The sequence below is a fragment of the Pinus tabuliformis genome, chromosome J, assembly GCF_031772625.1.
Source record: "Pinus tabuliformis cultivar Carrire ecotype Pingquan chromosome J, CPIR1, whole genome shotgun sequence".
Taxonomy (NCBI): Eukaryota; Viridiplantae; Streptophyta; class Pinopsida; order Pinales; family Pinaceae; genus Pinus; species Pinus tabuliformis.
Genome location: NC_142295.1, coordinates 165,926,593 through 165,941,539, shown reverse-complemented (window position 1 = coordinate 165,941,539; position 14,947 = coordinate 165,926,593). Strand labels below are relative to the sequence as shown.

At 39.2% G+C, this 14,947-nt stretch overlaps 1 protein-coding gene across 1 annotated transcript in view; it reads left to right on the top strand.

Annotated features, from left to right (window-relative positions):
* Window positions 1-14,947, top strand: part of LOC149226197 (DNA damage-binding protein 1-like) — a 229,211-nt gene that overhangs the window by 207,856 nt on the left and 6,408 nt on the right. Inside the window, 2 exon segments of the mRNA XM_089377428.1 lie at window positions 1,473-1,824; window positions 2,042-2,326. Of these exon segments, the coding sequence (XP_089233554.1) occupies window positions 1,473-1,824; window positions 2,042-2,326 (637 nt within the window).

Below are 14,947 nucleotides of genomic sequence, written 5' to 3'. Positions count from 1 at the left end.
AATGTGAAAGATAAAACATGCAATACATTTTTTATTAACATCAGATATACATTTATAGTACAATATGTGACTCTTGGGTTTCAGATCCCAAGGTCTCTTGGACTGCTTTTGTCCATTCAACTTCCACACTAACCATTTAGGATTAGGTGTCCAACATCAGCTGTGATTTGCTTGATTTCTTTGCACAGGAACCAATGAAAGTGGCTCAAGATAAGTGCTGGACAGAGCAGAAATATAGCAGAAAATTCTTTCTCTAACCTCCTTCGAAAAACTCACTAGAGGTGGTTCATAATACGTGCTGGAAGAGGCATGAAATTTATGCTGAAAGGGAGCTATTTTCTCGGCCTCCTTACCCTTGAAACTTGGACAGGTAGCTCCTTAAAACTCAGCCTGGAATACCTACTTCAGTCTTGGCCTGGTACACCTTCAAACTCGGCCTGATTTCACTGGTGCGAAAACCTTGGAATTCGTGCCAGAGTGTAGCTGAAAACTCGGGCTGGGTTGTCCTCTCTTAGCTGTTCAAACTCCCTTCCTTTCTTTGCAATCTTTTCCTCCTTGCTCTCCTCTCGTAAATTCTCATGAGAATAATGAACCTCTCATCTCTGCTTTTTCCCTTTTTGCCTCTTTAAAGATGAGAACTGTAACCCTTAGAAATCAAGGGCTGAGATTAAATCTCAGACTATGATACCGATGGATGAGATCAAGTCCCCCACTTGACCCCCTCCCTCGTGTGGTTCCCCTTAGTGAATGAGTCTCCTAGTACTTTTTAATGTTTTGTACCATGTGCACTTATTCTCTCACAAAGTCACTTCTAAAACATAAAAGTCATTTTAATAATAGAAAGTGCATTATGTTTTTTTCTCCTAAAGTCACTTTTATAACACGTGACTTTAAAAAATTAAGTACAAGGCACATCACCATAAAAAGTGTCCCAAGACAAAAGGGTCATTAATGTGTCTTCCTAGGCCAAAAGGATAAATGCACTAGGAAACACCTCCTTGGTACCCTTATTTTCAACATATATAATATATACTATATACACTGTGAAAGTCACCCAGGATATACAGCTGGCCTTACATCCAGTTGGATGGTGGGGGTTTTGAACTTAGGTATTTGGTTAATACTATTAACCAGATCAGTGTTGATAAAATCGCCAATTTTTTATGATGTCCCAAAAAATTGCGATTTTTTCAACCAGCTGATTTTATCTCGATTTGTTGTCAATTTTTCTGATTCCAAAAAAAAATGGATATATTTTGTATTTTTAATATGCGCTGTGGTTTGCCGGATTTTTCGCCGATGTTTTCGAGAATATGTTTTCTGGACCCTTTCCAATATTTTGCCAATGCCAATTTTTTCAACACTGATAACTTTGCTGCTTGCCTCTAGACCACTCTCCTGATTAAATTTAGGATGTTGACTATTTTCTCTAGTTGTGAAATTGATATGTGTGGCCTGTTTTGATGGAACAGCCTTGCAATTGCAAAGGAGGACCTGCTTACTATTGGGTCAATTGATGACATTCAGAAACTTCATATCCGTGCAGTTCCTCTTGGAGAGCATGCTCGTCGTATTTGCCATCAGGAGCAATCTCGCACCTTTGCCATTTGCAGTGTGAAGTATTCTCAGACAAATATTGAGGAGACTGAAACACACTTTGTGCGCCTGTTAGATGATCAGACATTTGAAGTTCTTTCATCATATCAACTTGATACTTATGAAAATGGATGTTCCATCCTCAGTTGTTCATTTACAGATGACAACAATGCTTATTATTGTGTTGGGACAGCATATGTATTGCCCGAGGAGAATGAACCTAACAAGGCAATCTCTGAAACTCCTGTTTGTTCTTTTAGAAAAGCATTAATGCTTGCTCTTCTAATACTCTGATTTTTATAGGGTTTCATTACAATTTAAAGATAATAGTAAATACGGCAATAATTGACACAAGATGGATTTCTTCTTCATGTCATGTACTGCTCATGCCCCCTTTGTTAATCTCAGTCAATTGTTTTCTTTTCATTTGCTTTTTTGTTAACAGGGCCGAATTTTAGTATTTTCAGTTGAAGATGGTAAACTGCAACTTGTTACTGAGAAGGAGACAAAGGGTTCTGTTTACAATCTGAATGCATTTAATGGAAAGTTGCTTGCTGGCATCAATCAAAAGATTCAGTTATACAAATGGGTGCTCCGTGATGATGGTTCAAGAGAGTTGCAGTCTGAATGTGGCCATCATGGTCATATTCTTGCACTATATGTTCAATCTCGTGGAGATTTTATTGTAGTTGGTGATTTGATGAAATCAATCTCTTTATTGATATACAAGGTATGTTATTTTCTTGATTCGTGTGAGGCATTTTTTGTTGTAATCTACCAACTATAATGGACAGATACTATAACCAGACTTTTCAGTTTGCTGTTTTCACTATATTCCTTGGCTACTGTCTGCCTTTCATATATCTTTGTCCTTTTATGAATGTATGTTAAATATCTGATGTTGTCTTGGAACTTTTGGCTAACGTTAATGTCTCTTTCTGGTGGAAAATTCTGTTGCCTATTTTCTGCGTTGTACATTTGATTTGCCTGAAAAAATGATATGATGTTGGATGTTTTTGTGAATAGGAAAGCAGTAACTATTGGATTTCAGGAAGCAGACTCTATGCTTTCAGTGCAGCATAGTTAATTTGGTTAAGCATGAAGGAAACTCCTCGATCAATTTATGTATGATATGCATTTCATTATGCCAAGTTTTTAATTGCCACAATGGAGTGAATATTTAGGGTTACCAGGGTTCTATAACGTCATGATCATTTTCTGGTTGACTTTTGCATCAAAGGCATTACAGTGTTGTCCTTGTCTTTTTTACTAGCCAGTATCTTCCTTGATGCTATATGCAGTGTTTTGTTAACTCTAGGAAGTTACTAGCCTTGTATTTATGTTGTCTAAATGTGCTTTGTGTCTAAGGATTGCCTGGTTAAGTTATAAAACTGGTATTTGTTTTTGTGTATTTTTGCTACTCACCTATTCATAGGCACAAAGAAATACAAGCTGTCTAAGTGCTAATCTGTATATGTGTGTGTGTGTTCTGCATTACACAGTCTGTGAGCAGACTTGCTGCCTCAGCTAAGAGTGTAAGATCTTGCAGAAACTGAAATCTAAGTTCTTTGAAACTTAATAGAAAGGACTAACAAGGATCAATAACAAAACAGCCCAAACAAAAGATCTTAGATAACAAGTATGCTAGAACAGACTATGTCTGAGTATCGGTCCTCAGATTCTGTGCCTATTTCAATTGGGTTGCTGGAGTGCCATCACCTCCATAGCCTGGGCATCTTCCTCTGCTTCTGCTGCTGTAGCTTCACCTGTTGCCTTGCCACTTCCAGCTTCAGAACCCCAGATGGCTGTAAGGAGAGTGTCATGCTCACTGTTCAGTTGATCCAGCATATGTATAACAGTCTGATCCCTTGCTTCTATGTTTCCAATATCACATCGACACATCCTATCAGCCCATTGACATACCAGTAAATATCCAAGGTTTTGGTATATTTGATTCCCTGCTCCTGAGTAGCCAGTTTCAAGAATTCCCAATTTCTTTATCTACCTCTGAGTTTGCAATGCACTCTTCTTTTCAGCCTAGCTTTATTTTCCATAGATTCCACTTCTGTTCTCCCATCCTCCAAATTTCAGGTCTGGTAAAATGCTGCAGTGGTTGCTGCCTCAGATATTCTGTTTTCTCATATTGAAGATCCCTCTCCCTTCTGCTTCTTTCCCTTACTCTGCGGAGGTCTGCTGTTTTGTTTGACTCCAGTCTCTATTCTTCCCAATTTTGGGGTCTTGTAGACTTTTCAGTTTGCTGTTTTCACTACAGTCCTTGTCTTACCTCACCTGCAACCTTCACTCGAGTTCTCTCAGCTTTGTTTACCTTTGTCGCTGTGAATGGAGTTCTTTGTTCAATGTTTCCCGTTGCCCGCGATCTCAAACTTCGCTTGACTCTTACATGCAACCCTCGCAACCTGTGTTTACCTACAACCTCCGCAATCTTTGTTTACCTTCGTCGTTGTGTCTCTGTAACTGTGTTTACCTTCGCCGCCATGATGTAGTGCAGTGTGTATATGTAGTAGGCTTAATTTAGTGTGTATGTGGTAGGTTTAGTTTAGTCGATAGGTTTAGGTTGTGATAGGGTTTAGGTTTCAAATTTTTATTTTTTTTTATTTTTTTACTATAAAGTTTAGAACTTCAGTGTTCCATGGGGACGCGTCCCCCAGGGTCGGATGCGTGCACCTCTCGCACCCCACGCACTCGGGACGGGGGGGACGTCTGGGGAAACGTTTCCCCACGTCCCCCTTTTGGGGAGACATGGGGAGACGCAAGGGGGGACGTTTCCCCAGTGTGGGGGACGCGACTCCCCAAAAGGGGGACGTCTGGGCGTTCCCCCTCAATATGGGCTATGCGTCCCCCATTAAATTTGCTTGTAAACAATGATTTATGATAGGGAAAACCTAGTATTTGACCATATTTCCCTACTAATGCTATGCAATTCATTTTCATCCTTTTACTTAAATTTTTAACATTACCATGAAATGACTCGGGATGTTTGAGAGTGGTTCCGACCTCACTGGATTTCATATGGAGAAAGTAGAATTTTAGATCTCACCCAAAATCCAGCAGACTTAACAGTTTTTCATGAATTCAAGATTTGATGGATTGCAATGTTTCCATTGCATTTTGGCATGTACAAGGGTATGGAATTTGTATTTAATCAAGAGCACCAAGCCCTCTTTGTACTTTAGAGTGACTTTTAGACCCATCACTCCACTGTTTTTGAGTTTTAGTTATATCAATTTACTATTCCAGTATTCAGATTTCAGTATCTATTATAGTCTATTTTGCTTAGTACTAATTAGATTCTAGAATGATGAATGATGAATTCTAATTTTAAATCAATTTAGAATCTAGAATTATGAATGATGAATTTAATTTTTAAATCAATGTAGATTCTAGAATGGTGAATAATGAATAATGAATATGGATTGGAGTATTTCATTATTGAATCTCGTGGTCTATGGATGAATCATGTATGTATTAGTAAGGATGATGAGTATGGATCAATGTATTTCATTATTTAATTCAATTATGTATGTATCATTGTATTTATGCTTTCATTATTGAATATGAATTTGAAATATATATATATAAAAAGGAAAAAAAATATGTACCCCGATGTCCACCCGTCGTCCCTAAATTTCCCTAAAATATGAGGGTACTCCCACACGTCCCCCTTGTGTGTCTCCCTGCACCCGCGTCTCCCCGTCCTTGAGTCTTGGTGGAACATTGTAGAACTTAATTTTTCGAACTTATTTTTTTTAATTTAAAATTTTTAAAGTTTAATGTGCATGATAATAGGGGACGTCCTAAAGACCCCAAAAAGTCCCCGATTTTTCGAGGAATGGCTCGGGGACAGCCTAGAAGTCCCTAATGGAGTCCGCAACCAATTGGGGAAGTTTCCGAGTTCCAAAGTACCTGGATCGTCAGGATGCAGGAAACACCATCAATTTTGGTGGGGACAGGGTCCCCGTGCAACATAGTTTATGTATGATATGCATTTCATTATCCCAAGTTTTTAATTGCCACGATGAAGTGAATATTTAAGGTTTGCCAAGGTTCTATATTGTCACAAAGTTCGGCGAACTTCAACCATGAGGTTTGAAATTCGGCAAACCTAAAAAAATTGAGGTTTGGAGAACCCCATGGAACCTCATGGCCATTGACCAAATTCATAGCTCCAATCATGACCTCATGTTGCAAGTCAAGCTAGTAATCTATCTTTGCAATTTCCAAGTTTATGATAACATTTTTTATTTATTTATATTGATTTCTTACTATTTTATGCTATATTTCATTTTAAATATATATATATATATATATATATATATATATATATATAGACGAACCTACTGGCAAACCTCATCAAAAAATTTAAACTTGAACCTAACCAAATCATTGCCGAACCCAAACCATGCGACTTGGCTTCTATAGCATCATGATCATTTTCTGGTTACTTTTGCAAAGACATTACAGTGTTGTCATTGGCTTTTTCACTAGCCAGTATCTTCCTTGATGTTATATGCAGTGTTTTCTTAACTCCAGGAAGTTACTCTTGAAGGCCTTATATTTATGCTATCTAGGTATTCATGTCTAAATGTGCTTTGTATTTAAGGATTGCCTGGTTAACCTGGTAAAATTACGAGTGTATTTGCTCTGTATTTTAGCTACTCATCTATTCATAGGCACAAAGAAAATACAAGCTGTCTGAGTGTTATGCAGTCTGCGAGCAGACTTGCTGCCTCAACTGAGATCTTGCAGAAACTGACTCACTGTGATTGTGATGTTGCCATCTGATTGAACAGCCCACAGTGTAGAGTGGATGACTGTCATGTGTTTCGTCACTATGGTGTCTCTCTTTCCCATTAACAAGCATCCTTGTGTCCTCTTGTCAGGTGGCTGCCACTGCTGTTCTCTTCACTGACATCTCATATGGGTTTTATAAGATTGGTATTTTGATAGAATGGCTCACACAGATATGTTTTTCATGTAATTTTAATTTTCGTTGTCAATGCAATCACACCACTGTATTAAATTCTCACTGGCATACCTAACTGTGGTATTATCATAGAGTATTTTTTATCCTTGGGTTCTACCTGAATGAGCTGCTATTGATGCCAAATCAAGAAAGGAAGGTAGGCCTTTATTTAAGATGTCCTGAATGTCATCCTGGTAGAAGATGGCTGTTGAGAAAGGAAGTAGGTCTACTGAGATCTCTGAATTCGTTTTGAAATTCTTTGACTTATCATTGTTGTTTATTTATTTGCAGTATGGTTGATGAAATGTGTAGTTTCAGAGTTTTTCCCATTCTAATAAATTTCCTGAATTAGACAAATTTTGAGTCTTGAAATGTGCTTCGATGATGTAATTTTTTATGACCTTATTGAGGTAACAACAGATCATTGTAATTAGAGGACTCTAACAATGTCTGCATACTAGCACCAGAACTGAATATTTTCTTTGGTGTTGCTATGAGGAAAAATAAGTAGATTGCATACATGCATACATAAAAATGAAAATAATAATATTAATTTCCGTGATGAACAAGAAATGGTCAATGGTACATTCTATCTAATAAGTACCCAAGGCATCTCGATGCTAAGAAAAACACAATACGAGTGACTAAATAGTAAATACCAATTGGTGTACAACTGTATTTGATGTACATCTTATTAAGGTTCTATGAAGTGACAACCATATAAACCATCCACCCTCATCAAATGCTGTAAATTTGCTTGTAATTTTACTGAAGAAGCCGTGGTCAAGGAGGCAATCTATCACCTGTGCGGTCCTTAGGGAGCCAGTAGGCTCCTGACAAGGAAGATGGATGGAATTCTACAGCTATTTACTACAGTAGTTAATTCTAATAATGGCAAAGATAACTTCAATAGCATAAAACTGAGGATAACAAAGTGGAAACGATGCCGACAAAGAAGGTTCAACACTATGAGCAAAAATGATGATGATGATGATTACACTTTACCGAGACCAACTTTGATCTATTGGACCCAATGTGGAAAAAGTCGAAGGCAGGATTAATTCAGCAAGGGTCCAAAAGTTGAAAAACTCGTTAAAGTCGGGAGTTTTTTTAAAAAGTCAGCGAAATTAAAAAAAAAACACAAAATTATTCATTTTTTTTTTTTTTTTTTAACATCTAGAGTATCCACAACATCAAATAAATGCATTTCCACATAAACATGTAAAGAAAGCTAATATATAATATGTGTATGAAGTCTAGTGCTACATCACATATCAAAATAATGAATCAACTCCTGAATCTTGAGTCCTGTTTGAGTCTCAACTCTCAAGAGTCAAAATATCAACAAAAAATATAATAGATGTATATCATGAGTCATCTAAAAGTCATCAAGTAATCAGTCACTGAGATCCTCTTCCCCTTTTATGGGAATAGGGAATGGCTTTGCCTTTTCCTCTAGAGGAAGAAGGTCCTGCCCCTGGGGATACAAATGGACTCAATCGTCCTCTAGAAGCTGATGGAAGAGGTGGCCTCTGTCCTATACTGCTGCTGCCCATCCTAGATAGTGTCACCTTCTCCTCATCATGCTCAACCAACTCTGCCTCCTGACCCTGATGTTGCTCCTCCTCTACCTTTGGCTCTCCCTCCCCTGCAACTGCTACATCCTCTAGATCCACACCTAACCAATTCGGAATCGAGTCCATGATCGGCCTCTTTGTCTCGACCCTCCATGTAGCGGTGGTATCAATATTGTCCAATGAGATGGCTTCCACATCAGTAGGTGTTTGAAGTTGTCTCACCCACAATCAAAGATTGTAGTAGACGTAGACCATGTCATTGAGGCATTGGGACTCCAATTTGTATTAGGGTCATAGATTGTAAATTAGTACTTAGAAAATTTAAATATTAAAAATAATCAAATGAATTCAAAAAATTTAATTTGAATTTTTTTTACCTGTTGCGCTTTTTGCTATGTATTTTGTCAAATACACTCCAGTTGCGCTCACACCCAAAGGAACTGCATGTTTCGCTGAGCACTCAAATGGAAAGCTTTTGGAGATGGGGTACTCTGGTACCATAGCTTGTCCACCCAGCATCTACAAGTTGAAAGAAAAATGAGAAACATAAAAAAACCATTGAAATTCTAAACTTGAAAGTTTGAAACAAACTGATGCTTACTTGGATTTTGGTCGTCCTATTCTTAATAGCCATGGTAAAACCAAATGTGCCACCTCCCATCCTATAGACCTCCATTTCTTTAGAAATATCTTCACGTTCTTGCTCAGATGACACCATCCTCTCAACACAATTGAAGAATCCATCCATCACCTCGGCATCAAATATGAAACCACAGGCGTAAGAAAATGCAGGGTTGAGGTAGATACCTGCAACATGAATGGGGCGATGGAGGGTATTGTTCCATCGCTCATTAATCACTCTCCATATGACCAGTTGTTTCTCTAACCCCTCGTCTCCCTTATCTTCATAATAAGCACGAATGACTTCTTTGGCCCTATCCATGGCCTTATACAAGTAGCCCATTTCGGGCTTGTCTCCATCAACCAACCGAGGAACCCATACCAAAGGTTCTGAAATGGCACACACCTCCTCTACTCCTGCCCAAAATCTCTGATCATATGAAACTAGTCTGCATATGCCCTCTCCCTTTGGTTTGCGGCTAATAGATAAAGCACGCCAATCCGCTGAAAGAAACATGCTCTTCACATCCCACATAGAATTCAACAGAGACTAAAGAGATATGAAAGTAGTGGCAAATCGTGTAATGGCAGGACGCACCAACTCTTTGTTTTTGGTGTATTTTCTCGTCATGCTAAGCACAAATGCATGATTATATATAAATTTTGTTATGCTCCTGGATGATTCAATAATATCCCTCACAATAGGAATGTTACCTACATCCTCCAACATCAAGTCAATGCAATGAGCAATACAAGGTGCCCAAAACAAGTCAGGATACCTCTTCATAAGCAACTTGTCAGGTGCAACATAATTTGCAGCGTTGTGTGTTATGACTTGGACAACATTGCTTGGACCTACTTCCTGAATGAAGATGTCCAACAACTCACATAATGTACGTGCATCTTTAATGTGTGCAGATGCATTAACAGATTTCATAAACATTGTCCCCTTGGGACAACTAACCAAGAAGTTAAAAAGGGTCCTACCCTTCTGGTTAGTCCAACCATCTGACATGATTGTGCATCCAGTTTGTTCCCATGACGCCCTAAACTCCTCCAATTTAGAAGTGCAATCAGTCTTTTCATCTTGAAGAAGAGGCCCTCTCAATTCTGCAAAGGTGGGGGCTTTGTACCCTCGACCAACAACAACAACAACATCAAACAGAGGCTAATAGAATGGGTTTGTCTAGGCAATGTTGAAAAGAGCATCACTCCATAGAAGACACTTACTGACCAACCTGTCAGCTTCTGCCTTTTCCTTCTTTTTTTTAATTGTTGATTTGATCACAGGTTGTGCACCAATGGTGGTTCTAGGAACACAAAAAGATGACATAGATGAGGGGTTGGGACTATGGGTGAGGAAGGTGATGCTGAAGAAGCATTGCCACTCTCAATTCCCCCCACTCTTGAGGCCCCTACAAGTTGGAATTTTAGTGCTGCCCTGGTGTCTTTTCCCTCCTCTTTATCCATCAATGATTGAATGGCCTGTCAGATGATTTCTTGAGTTGTATTTGGGCAAAGGTCAACATTTTGCCTTGGAATTTGCCCCAAATGGAATTTTAATTTGTTGATACCTCCTGACATATGCTTGCCACACAACTTGCAAGTCAAATACATTCTATTGATCCCCCCAGATTCGTGTATAGTATCAGGTTCACCATATTCCCACATAGCGTCCAAAAGCCCTGGCATTTTGTTTTAAACTTTTAACTTGAATTTAAACCTAGACACAATTTTTCTTTTTGAAAAAAATTAAAAATTTCCCATCACATAAAAAGCAAACACAAATGCAATAGTTGATTTTAGATTTTAAATGCCTCTTCTCAGTCACTTGAAAACACTCAGATTCAATAAACAAGGGTTTGAATGTTTGTCATTTTATTCTTGAAAGTTGACGTTTTGCTTCAATCTAGATTCTAAACAATGTTTCCCTTTCAAAATTCTAGGCAAAAATAAGACATAAACAAACTAATAGAATTTTAGAGAAGTATAGAAAGATTTAAGAAATCATTTGTGTAAAAAAAAACTAAGAGAGAAATTAAAATACATACATGGCAGCAGCAATTCGGCACTTTGAATCTCCCACGATGACCAATGGAAAAATCTCCAAATGTCCACCAAAAAACTCACAAATATTCTCCTCTAGGGCAATGGCAAACCCCTATGAATCTCCACAGTGCCGAATGGGAGAGAAAACAACAGAAATTAAGATCATTTTCACCTTTGTGGCCTGTTTATCCGCGGCTTTTTCCTTTGTGAAAAAGTCGCCAAAAAGTTGGGGGATTAAATCGTTTAGTTCAAAAAATTGCGTTTTTAGGATTAAATCGCGATTTTTTGCAGACTTTTTCCACATTGATTGGACCTTCAAAATTAAATTAAATACAAGAGAGGTAGGGAAAAAATCGGCAGGGACAAACTTTTTTTCTTGCGAAACTGTTTTTTTATTTTGCAAGAAAAAAATAGTGTAATTGCCACCTTGCAACATTTTATTTCTTTTTAACCACCCGTGTTATGGGGTGTAGGACACACCCCCTTTAGAAAATTAGAACTTATTATACCTCAAGACATATGAAACTCGTAGTAATCTTTTGACAAGTCACCCACTAAAATTGGCACTGACATAACATGACCTTCGCTAGTTATGAAATTTCGATCTCCTATATAGTGCAAACAAGTGAGCAATATGTCTGTATGTTAATTTTAGGTAACAATGGTATGTTCTATGCTTAAGAGCAATTTTACTTCAATTTCTTTATTAACCCAATATCAATATTCAGTTTAGCAATCCCATCAGCATGATAGTAAAATGCAGATAGAACATAAGCATAAACAGTAGAAGACAAGCCAAGACAAGAGGACATAAGATGTGGCACCAGCCAAGGACAAACCCCAATGTGGGGAAAACCCTTGATCAATTCTTCTTATATTCTTCAATAGTTTAGCAGAGGGAGAGATAGTACAATTTACAAATCTGATAAGTTATGACAACAGCAAAAAGCCCTAACCAGAAAAGTCAATGTTGGTCAAATAGGGCAGAGTTCTTCCTCTAATCAGCTCGGTCAAACCCAATCAACTTTGGCCTCCAACAACAAGCCTAATCAACCCAAAATAGTCCAAAAAACTCTAGTAAAAAATTGGTCAACGAAAGTCAACCTGTGGCCAACCCTAGGGCAGTCAACACTGGTCAAAGGAGAGGTTAGATTGCCTTGATTTCAGTGCCCATATCTGCGGCCTACTAGGATAGAGATGCCTCACCCAAACTGCGTTCAAAACAGGTCAACGTTTGAGAGTCAAACAACAATCCTGCAGTTCGGTCAACACTGGTCAACACAGTCAAACAGAAATTCGTCCTTCTTCCTTCGCACGTGTGAGAGACAATTGCCCAAATATGCGTACCCAATTAGAAGAGAAGAGAGTGAGATGTGAGATGAGATGATGATGAAAATGACTTGAGGTCTCCTTTTATATGCAACATTGAGGATGAGTTGGGGGTTTGAATGCCTGTTTTGCTTGCTGGCCGACCTTGAAAATTTGTCCATAATATAAATAAATTCATATCTTCATTTGTACATGTCAAAATCGGATGATCTTTAGATCAATCCTACACTTCTCAGAGAGAGGAATCCAAGAAAAATATCAGCTGTCATAAATAAGATGACCCATGTGGAGTTTGGTCCTAGTTTCCAATTTTAACACTCCCTCTTAACTAGGGAGAACTCCATCTACTAGTCGGTACTATCTCTGCCATCATTGCACTGCTCTGCACTCGGCTTTGCTCTGCTGAACTATGAAGAAGAAGAAATGATCGAGAATGTATCATACCATTCTCTATTGACCCGAAGTTAGTGCCAGATAAAAGAGAGTGTGTCATACCAGTCTTACTGACCCGAAGTCAGTTCCGATCAAAAGAGAGTGTCATACCACTCTTACTGACCCGAAGTCAGTTCCAATCAAAAGAGAGTGTCATACCACTCTTACTGACTTGAAGTCAGTTCCAATTGATTCCAGATCAATATCGGTCATCTTAGCATAGGGAGTACGGTAGTAGACAATGCGTCCACGGTAATACTATGGTCCCTATCCTCATTTCCCTACTCATTGGCCAGATGAGAGGTACTTCCCATGAGTCCCAGATTGCACGGGTAGGGTGTATCGCCTACATGTCGTCAGGGGTATCGTAGGGGAAGGCTAAACCAATCACCATGTACATAGCAAACCACTAGGGGAAGGTTGAACCACTCACCCTATGGTTGCTCATCGCTCCAAGAAATACCCCAAGCCCCCCGGAGCTCTCAGAGCTCAATGTCCATATCATATAGGACCCTCACAAGAGGGTCTCTCCATGACTCCAAGTCGTTCTCGGAAGGCAATCGATTTCTGCTTCCTACTCATCCAGGATATCGAAGCAGAACTTAAAGAAAAACAACATCCAGAAGTGCTCTTGCAGTCCACCACACTGCTAGCCAAATCAACATCAGAATAACCATCCAGGCTCACATTTTCGACAGTGTATCTCAGTCCATGAGTGATTGTGCCCCGAAGATATCTTAGATTATTCTTGGCAGTAATCCAATGTATATGATGAGGCTCAACCATGTATTGGCTCAATGTGTTAACTGCAAAACATATGTTCGGGCGGGAGTTCGCCAAGAACATCAGTGCTCTTATGAGTTGACGATACTCAGAAGCATTTCCCAATTCAGGTCCGACAACACTACCACATAACTTCTTAAAGTTAAGTTCCATTAAGGTAGTCACAGGGTTGCAGCCCACCATCCCAAATCTTTCCAATATCTTCACAAACATATTTTCCTTGAGATAGGAAAATTTCTCTTGGCTTTTGCTAGACCTCCAACCCTAGGAAGTGGTGCATCAGTCCTAGGTCCTTCATCTTAAATTCAGAAGCCAACTTCCTCTTACATTTGTGAATGAGAGGGTTTGCACCTGTCAGAAAGAGGTCGTCCACATAAAGTACCAGAATGAGAGGTTTATCATTTTCAACCTTAAAGTAAAGGTTCGAATCGGCTTCACTTCTAGTGAATCTCAACTTCATCAGATAGCTATCAATCCTCTCATACCAAGCCCGGGGTGCTTGCTTCAAACCATAGAGAGCTTTCTTCAACCTGCATACATGAGATTCCTGGTCATGAACCTCAAACCCCTCGGGTTGTTCCACATAGACTTCCTCTTTGATCGAACCATGCAAGAAAGTGGTCTTGACATCCATCTGATGTAGGTTCCATCCTTGCAAGGCAGCAAGGGCTATGATTGAGCGGATGGTGGTGTATTGGGAAACAGGTGCAAATATCTCATTGTAATCTACACCTTCCTTTTGAGAGAAGCCTCGAGAAACAAAGCGAGCCTTGAACTTTTCTGCACCTCCATTAGCTCCATGCTTGATTTTGTAGAGCCATTTACAGGTGACAACCGATTTGTCCTGGGGTCTAGGAACCACATCCCAGACATCATTCTTCATAATTGACTCGTATTCTTCATTCATAGCATCCTTCCATACTTGTTGCTTCACGACTTTTTCAAATGATGAAGGCTTATTTTGAATGATAGTGCTTATGACGGTCAAGTATCCTTGATACCTGTTCAGCTTCTTGCTTTCATGGAAAGTCGCCCTTGGTGCAATATGTCTCTCGACATCTTTGAGGGTCTCCCTAAGCCATGATGGTCTCCTCTTGGAGGAGGAGGGCTCTTGAGGAGGATCAATATGATCCATAGGTTCATCAACATCCGACATTGTGTCATCTTCTTTTGCACCTTGTTTTCCAGTGTCAGCGTCTTTGTCCTTTCTTGGGATAGGAAGGTTGTTGATCTTGTTGAGGGCCATATCTTCATCTAAGGTGACATCATGACTTATCTCAACTTCCCTTTGACCAGCCACATAAATTGTACAACCTTTAGAATTTTTACTGTAGCCCACAAAGATTTCTTTCTTCCTTGATGCACCCAATTTGCTCCTTCTCTCTTTCGGCACATGAAAATATACGAAACTGCAAAACATTCTAAAATGAGAGACATCGGGTTTCTTACTAGTGAACACTTCTTCGGCAGTCTTGGAGTCCAATGCTTGATGAGGGCATTGGTTTTAAACATACGCAACGGTATTTGCAGCTTCAGCCCATAGGAACTTCGGAAGCCCTTGATCATGAAGCATGGC